The sequence below is a fragment of the Otolemur garnettii genome, unplaced genomic scaffold, assembly GCF_000181295.1.
Source record: "Otolemur garnettii isolate 467f Iridium unplaced genomic scaffold, OtoGar3 scaffold00018, whole genome shotgun sequence".
In the NCBI taxonomy this organism is placed as follows: domain Eukaryota; kingdom Metazoa; phylum Chordata; class Mammalia; order Primates; family Galagidae; genus Otolemur; species Otolemur garnettii.
Genome location: NW_003852413.1, coordinates 17,244,408 through 17,252,822, shown reverse-complemented (window position 1 = coordinate 17,252,822; position 8,415 = coordinate 17,244,408). Strand labels below are relative to the sequence as shown.

At 43.0% G+C, this 8,415-nt stretch overlaps 1 protein-coding gene across 1 annotated transcript in view; it reads left to right on the top strand.

Moving 5' to 3' along the window:
- The window catches only part of EFCAB3 (EF-hand calcium binding domain 3), a 30,400-nt gene extending 22,781 nt beyond the window's left edge, over positions 1–7,619 (top strand). Inside the window, exons 7-8 of the mRNA XM_012802867.1 lie at positions 2,929–3,051; positions 7,293–7,619. Coding sequence (XP_012658321.1) covers positions 2,929–3,051; positions 7,293–7,619 — 450 coding nt within the window. The remainder of the gene's footprint in view (positions 1–2,928; positions 3,052–7,292) is intronic.
- Positions 7,620–8,415: the final 796 nt, after the last annotated feature.

Sequence of the window (8,415 nt, the reverse complement as noted above, 5' to 3'; positions counted from 1 at the left end):
ACTATAGGTGCCTGCCACAACACCCAGCTATTTTTAGAGATGAGGTCTCGCTCTGGCTCAGGCTGGTCTCCAACCTTGAGCTCAGGCAATCGACCCAGCTCAGCCTCCCAGAGTGCTAGGATTACTGGCATGAGCTACCATGCTCAGCCTCTGATAGTTATTAAATGAACAAGCAAATCCATAATCACAGTGGGAGATTTTATCTAGAAACTCCAGAAATTGATAAAGCAGACAAAAATAAGTAAATCAATCCCTATTAAGAAAAAGTAGGTGGGGCATGGTGACTCACACCTATAATCCTAGCACTCCAGTAGGCTGAGGCAGATGGATTACCTCAGGAGTTTGAGTCGAACCTGAACAAGAACCAGACTGTCTCTATTAAAAATAGAAAAGCTAGCTGGCAATGTGGCGGGTGCCTGTAGTCCCAGCTACCCTGGAGGCTGGGGCAAGAGATCACTTGAACCCAAGAATTTGAGGTTGCTCTGAGCTATGATATCACAGCACTCAGCCTATGACCATGGAGTTACTCTGTCTCAAAAAAAAAAAAAAAAAAAAACAGAGAGAGAGAGAAAGAAAAAAAGAAGAAAGAAAGAGTGAAGTGTAACTAATACTTACTGTAGAATCAGTATCTAGCAAAGTTATTTTGGGACTTGAAACACTTAAGCATATTTGTAGACAGGAGGAAGGACCTTTAAAGCTGTCTCAATCTTAGCTGCATAATAGAATCACTTAAGAGAGCTTTTTAAAAACCCTGTGCCCAGTGCAGACTGGCCTGAGCAAGAGTGAGACCTCATGTCTACTAAAAAAAAAAATATATATATATATATAATATGACATATATATATATAATATGACATATGTATATATATTATATATATATATAGCACTAGGCATTGTGGTGGGCACCTGTAGTCCCAGCTACTTCAGAGGCTAAGGCAGGAGGATCAATCAAACCCAGGAGTTTGAGGTTGCTGTGATCTAGGCTGACACCATAGCACTCTAGCTTGGGACAACAAAGTGAGACTCTGTCTCAAAAAATAATGAAGTCCCAGGGTCTTAGTATGGGAAAAAAAAAAAAAGCTACCACCATGTCTCATTAAATCAGTAGTCTATGGTGGGACCCAGGTGTCAGTATTTTTTAAAGTTCCAACATGCAGCCAGGGCTAAAAACCACTCCTCAAGGGAAAGAAAAATTTAATATAGGAGAGAGAGACAGGACTGACTATATAATTTTCAGGGCCCAGTGAAAAATAAAAATGTAGAGTCCTTTGCTTGCAAATAATCAAGAATTTTAAGATAGCAGGCCAGGTGTTCAGGAGGTCAAAGCAGGTGGATTCCTTGAGCTCAGGAGTTCAAGACCAGCCTGAGCAAGAGCAAGACCCTTGTCTCTAAAACTAGCTGAGTGTCCTTGGTGGGCCACCTATAGTGCCAGCCCTCGAAAGTCTGAGGCAAGAGGATCATTTGAGCCTAAGAGTTGGAGGTTGCTGTGATCTATGACTCCACAGCACACTACTTTGGAGCAACAGAGTGAGACTCTGTCTCAAAAAAAAGTAATTTCAGGACAGCAATAGCAAAACATTAAGCCAGACGTAGGGCCCTCCTAGTAAGAAAGAGGACTGGCTAACTGCACAAGCCAAATACCCAGAAGCCCAGCCCTTGAGAGAGGAAAACCGAAGTTAAGATCTCCTACACTTGAGAGGGAAGGAGAGAAAATTAGCTAAAGGATGGAGAAATCCTAAGACAGAAAGAAAAGTGAAGAGAATTCATATTAGATAGCTTTAAAGAGATATCTCACCAGCTGAGAGATTTGGAAGGTTTGGTTTTCCAACAGCCGCTATGAGGATGGTAATAGAACTTTTTGTTTTCTTTCTTTCTTTTTTTTTTTGAGATAGTCTCACTTTGTCGCCCTCAGTAGAGTTCCATGGCATAATAGCTCACATCAACCTCAAACTCTTGGGCTTAAGGTATCCTCTTGCCTAAGCCCCCCAATTTAGCTGAGACTAAAGATGCCTGCCACACACCTGGCTATTTTTAGAGATGAGGTCTTGCTCTGGCTCAGGCTGGTCTTGAATCCCTGAGCTCAGGCAATCCACCCACCTAGGCCACCCAGAGTGCTAAGATCACAGGCATGAGCATGAGCCACTGCACCCTGCCTTGATGGCAATAGAGTTAACAGCAAATGAAGAAAAGGAAATATGCATGAAAGCAATCAGCATATTTACATGATTTTCATCAGCATTGTTCACCAGCCCAGGAACAGGGGAAAGAGATGGCTAGTTCCCAGGGGAAGTTTGAGAGTAACAGAGGTTGTACTCTATGGAAACCATAGTCATTTTTGGTGCTTTTTGATGGCTTGGAAAGTTGGGGTCATGATGGTGTTGGCTCCTCCATATCCTTTCCACATGAAAATCAAGCAGTCTAGGGCAGCACCTGTGGCTCAGTGGGTAGGGCGCCAGCCCTATATACTGAGGGTGGTGGGCTCAAACCCGGCCCCTACCAAACTGCAACATAAAATAGCCCGGCACTGTGGCGGGCACCTGTAGTCCCAGCTACTCAGGAGGCTGAGGCAAGAGAATCGCTTAAGCCCAAGAGTTGGAGGTTGTTGTGCACTGTGACGCCATGGCACTCTACCAAGGGCAATAAAGTGAGACTCTGTCTCTCAAAATAAAAAAAGAAAGAAAGAAAACCAAGTGGTCTGTAGGTCTCTTAGGACAAGGCTTCATCATTATTAATGGGAATTTACCAAATACCTATCTACACACGGTGCTCTCCTAGGTGCTCCAAAACAATTGACAGTAGTGTAGTAATAACCTTATAAATTATATACGAATCTTTTCATAATAAAATTTATTTGTTTATTATAGCTTTGTTGTTGCCTAATTCAAACTGAAACATATTACTAACCTTCTTTTGTAAATATGCATAAAGGCACCAAATGCAAAGCCTATAGACCCTGCCTCCGGCTATTCAGATGACCTCCTCGAAATTGCTCAAATGTTCAAGAAAAAGCAGACTTGGACAGTGGCTGATGCAGCTGCTATTAAACACCAGGTGAGTATTCACTGCTGAATCCCTTCATACGAGGCACTGAAAAAGTATTTTCTACTTCATCACTACACCATGAAACCAAGAGAATTTTTATCTGCTCTATGCTTTCAAAATGAGACAAGATTGTTTCTTATTTTAACCCATTGTAATGACAACATTTCTGGCTCCACCATCAAATGGATTCTAATGTTAAGCGTTATAATTTCATCCTGGTAATCACTTATGCAGCTATACCCAGCCTCACTTCTGAAACATTCATTTGCTTCATCCTGGAAATAGCACACTAAGGTAGTAAACAACAGTTACTGTGAGGGGTGTACTCAGAGAATAGTGGTGAGTGAAAGCATCTTTATTACAGCAGCTAAAACAATGATAATAATAGCTCCTAAGTATTAGCCATTGTGCTTTGCAAGTGATACACAGTGCTGATTCATTTGATTATCACAACACCACCTTAAGCGAGGCACTGTTATCATTTCTTGTCATTTCATAGAGATGCACAGAGAGGTTAAGTGATTTGCCAAAAATACATAGCTAATATGTAATAAGAATTATAAACATGGGAAATATGGTTCAAGAATATACACTTTTTGGCCGGGTGCATTGGCTCACACCTATAATCCCAGCACTTGGCAGGCCAAGGCAGGTGGATTGCCTGAGCTCACAGGTTCGAGAACAACCTGAGGCAGAGCAAGACCTCATCTCTAAAAATAGCTGGGTATTGTTGCAGGCTCCTGTAGTCCCAACTACTTGGGAGGCTGAGGCAAGACAATCACTTAAGCCCAGGAATTTGAGGTTGCTGTGAGCTATGATGCCACGACACTCTACCAAGGATGACAAAGTGAGACTGTTTCCAAAGAAAAAGGGGGGGGGGTTGGGTTTTTTGTTTTTTTTTCTTTTTTGAGACAAGGGTTCACTCTGCTCCTAGGCTAGTATGCAGTGGTGTCATTATTACTCTAACCTCAAACTCCTAGGCTCAAGCAATCCTCCTGTCTCAGACTCTTTTTTTTCTTTTTTTTTTTTTGAGACAAAGTCTCACACTGTTGCCCTGGGTAGACTGTTGTTATATCATAGCTCACAGCAACCTCCAGCTCAGGCTCAAGTGATCCTCTTGCCTCAGTTTTTCTATTTTTAGTAGAGACAGGGTCTTGCCTTTTGCTCAGGCTGGTCTCAAACCTGTGAGCTCAGGCTATCCACTGGTCTCGGCCTCCCACTGCATCCGGCCTCTATAGAAGCTGGGACTAGGCATAGGCCACCACGTCTGACTAATTTCTTCTATTTTTGGTAGAGAAAGGAGGAGAGGGGTGTCTCACTCTTGCTCAGGCTTATTTCGAATTCCTTATCTCAAGCAATACTGACATCTTAGCCTCCCAAAGTGTTAGGATTATAGGAGTGGGCCATTGCGCCTGGCTGGAATACACACTTTTAACCATAAAGCTACTTTTGTGCCCTGACTTCTCAGCAAACTTTGTACCCTACAAAGATAGACAGGGATGTTATCTATTTTACAGCACCTCCCTCTGCATTTGATACTAATAATCCAGCTCTCCCAGATAATTCTACTTCCTTGGCCTTTCCAATACTGCATCTTTGTTGCTCCTTGTAGCTCTGTGTTCTTTCCTCCCTCTTCTCTTGCCTGAATGTTTATTCTTTAAGGATTGATATTTCCTAGTTTTGTCGTCCCATCCTATTGCTCTTCTCACCCATTCATTTGTTCAGTATACGCAACCCTTCATTTGTATATACTGACCCATTTATTTGTTCAATAAGATGTCCTTATATGAGGAGATGCCACAGAATAAAATACACAGTTCCTACCCTAAGTTTGGAGAAGGAAATGGGTAGAAGGAATATATTGAGATAAATGGAATTACAGATGTTCAGTGCTGCATGCACAAGATCACAAGAATGAGCTTCCCTCTAGGCGTGATGGCTCATGCCTTTTATCCTGTCTCTGGGAGGCCAAGACCAGAGGATCCCTTGAGCTCAGGAGTTTAAGACCAGCCTGACCAAGAGCAAGACCCTGTCTCTACTAAAAATAGAGAAATTAGCTGGGCATTGTGGCAGGTGTCTGTAGCCTCAGCTACTTGGGAGGCTGAGGCAAAAGGATCCCTTGAACCCAGGAGTTTGAGGTTGTTGTGAGCTATGATGCCACAGCACTCTAGCCTGGGTGACAGAGTAAGACTGTCGAAAGAAAGAAAGGAAAGAAAGGAAAGAAAGGAAAGAAAGGAAAGAAAGGAAAGAAAGGAAGAAAGAAAGAAAAGAAAAGAAAAGAAAGAAAGAAAGAAAGAAAAAAGAGTTCACTCCCAACCTCTGTCTCCTCATGGCACAAATTCACAGTAAAGTAAATGAAGGCTGTTTTCAGAGGCCTCTGGCTCTGAGGCATCAGCTGCCCCAAAGACTGAGACACTTGAGAAGATCAATAGTTTGCATCCCAGTGACCCAACTGGAGCAGAACACTGGTAATTTCTGCATTAGATGAAAAAACAGCTAGGTAGAGTATTCCTTGGGCTATCTCAATCTATGCTCTGTGTTTTAGCTGCCACCTATATACTAAAAACTCTTAAATTTGTCTCTAACCTAGACTTCTATCTCACTGACCACATAATGAAGATTTATACCACTATGTATGTCTCATAAGGAATTGAACATGTCCAAAACCAAACTCATTATCTTCTGTGTCAAACTGGCTCTGGCTGGGTGATTCACTGCCTCAGTTGTTGATACCACCATCTACATAGTCACTGAAGCTATGAGACCAGGAGTCATCATTAAGTTAGACTTTTTTACTCATTCCTCACATCCACTAACCAAGACTAGCCCCTTTCATTCTCTTAAAGATATTTCAAGTCTGTCCTCTTCACTCTGTCCCTATTACCACTACCTTAATTAAGGCCCTCATCAGGTTTCCAGCCTGGTTTCCTTAGAGCTCTTGCCCTCCAACTATTCTCCACACAGCTGCATGAAGGTCTAACCATGTCACTGTCCTGCTTAAAAGTGATTCTGTCCCTCTCAACAATGACAGGGTTGGCTCAGCGCCTGTGGTTCAAGCGGCTAAGGCGCCAGCCACATACACCTAAGGTGGCAGGTTCGAATCCCCAGCCCGGGCCCACCAAACAACAATGATGGCTGCAACCAAAAAATGGCCAGGCGTTGTGGCGGGCGCCTGTAGTCCCAGCTACTTGGGAGGCTGAGGCAGTAGACTCGCTTGAGCCCAGGAGTTGGAGGTTGCTGTGAGCTGTGATGCCATGGCACTCTACCCAGGGGGATAGCTTGAGGCTCCGTCTCAAAAAAAAAAAAAAAAATGACAGGGTTTTTCTGCTCCACACAACTAAGGGATTTATCTCACTTCCTGCCAAAACAGTGGCTCCCTACAGCATGACGTTGGCAGAGGAAAGGGCTCTCCACACCCTCCACTGAGATCACTGACTTACATGATTAAGTCTAAGGGCCTGCCTCTCCTCCATCATTACTCCTTCCTTCCTGCTTTAAACTTGATACTCCAGCCATACCAAGTCCCTATACCCTCCTACTAACTCCAGATGTTTATTGCCTTTGAGCTTTTGTTTATGCTATCCCTTCTCCCTATGACACCTCCCCATGACAACTCACTCCCTCAATTTGATCAAATCCTTGAGGACCCATTCAGCTTCTCCCAGGTGGTTCTTCCTGTCCCAGGCTGAATTAGGGCCCATCTTTGGACTCCTGTTATATCCGGAGACGTTTACCATCCCACACTTCTTCCTATTTTAGTTCATTGTATTTTTAATATTCTTATCTCATTGTTGCTGAGTAATACTTTTTTTTTTTAAGACAGAGGCTCACTTTATCACCCTCAATAGAGTGCTGTGGCATCACAGCTCACAACAACCTCAAACTCTTGGGCTTAAGTGATTCTCTTGTCTAAGCTTCTCAAGTAGCTGGGACTACAGGCACTTGCCACAACACCCAGGTGTTTTTAGAGGCGAGATCTCACTCTGGCTCAGGCTGGTCTTCAACCTGTTAGCTCAGGCAATCCACCTGCCTCAGCCTCCCTGAGTGCTAGGATTACAGGGGTGAGCCCTGAGTAATACGTTTTGATTGTCCATCAGCTCCTAGCCCATATGTTCTAAAGAGGCACTACCCAATGTACAGGCTCAGTGACTTTCAAGGCCTGGGAATATAACTCTTGGAATATCTATAATTGTGGTCCATAAATTAAAGATAATTATGGTAACTAATAAACTTCTGCTTTCTCACTGCAGGTGAAGAGAGCTACAGACAACTATAATTTAGGAATTGCCCTTGAGCACCGGAAGGATATGCTAAACCTCTGGCAGAAAATCCGAGGAGATTTGGTTGGGATAGAAACTAAAAATGAGTCCTTTTATGACACATTTTCTGCTTATACATGGTCATGGAATGTTTGCCAAGAATTACTTTCTCCTAAGGACTTAAGATTATTTGATGCCTACACATATAGAAATTCCTTTCACAACTCTGGATTCTCTTCCTCGTCAGTAATCAGTGAAAGTGACACAGAAACAGGAAGAAAAAGAAAACGGATAAGTTTCAAAGGATTCCGACAATGAAATTTCTACATTTTCTAAGCAGCTCATCACAAACTACTTTTTCATAGTTATCAAAATTATGGTTTCTTGCTTTTATCTAATACATTCTTAGCAGCTGGAAACTTGACATCTTTTGGATTCTGACCAATAAAGAAGTTTAACTCATAAAATCATTTCCCTTTCTTAAATCTTTATAGTAAATAGATGTGGTGCTGATTAGTTTCTTAGCAACCAGCTGCACTCTCCTGCCCCCACCTGGCGTAAAGCGGCCTAGGCCCTGCGGGAAGGAGGAAAGGGCCTTTAGAGCTCTTAAGGGACCTCCAAGCAGTAAACTTCTGTCTGAGTTTACATGACTGTCTCAGGGTTAGGTTTTCAATTGTAAAGAGGCCAAAGACAGCAGGTGAATATGACCTTTCAGTTAGGGCAAGGTGGGTGGATTGCCTGAGCTTACAGGTTCGAGCCAGTGCAAGACCTCAGTTGCACTCTGAGCCAGAGCAAGACTTCAGCTCTAAAAATAGCCAGGCATTGTGGCGGGCACCTGTCATCCCAGCTACTTGGGAGGCTGAGGCAAGAGAATCGCTTAAAGCCCAAGAGTTTGAGGTTTCTGTGTGCTGTGATGCCACAGCACTCTACCGAGGGCTACAAAGTGAGACTCTGTCTCAAAAAAAAAAAAAAAAAGAAAAGAAAGAAAGAAAGAAAAAGAAAAAAAATGACCTTTCAGTAGGGTTTTTCTGCTCCACACAACTAAGGGATTTATCTCACTTCCTGCCAAAACAGTGGCTCCCTACAGCATGACGTTGGCAGAGGAAAGGGCTCT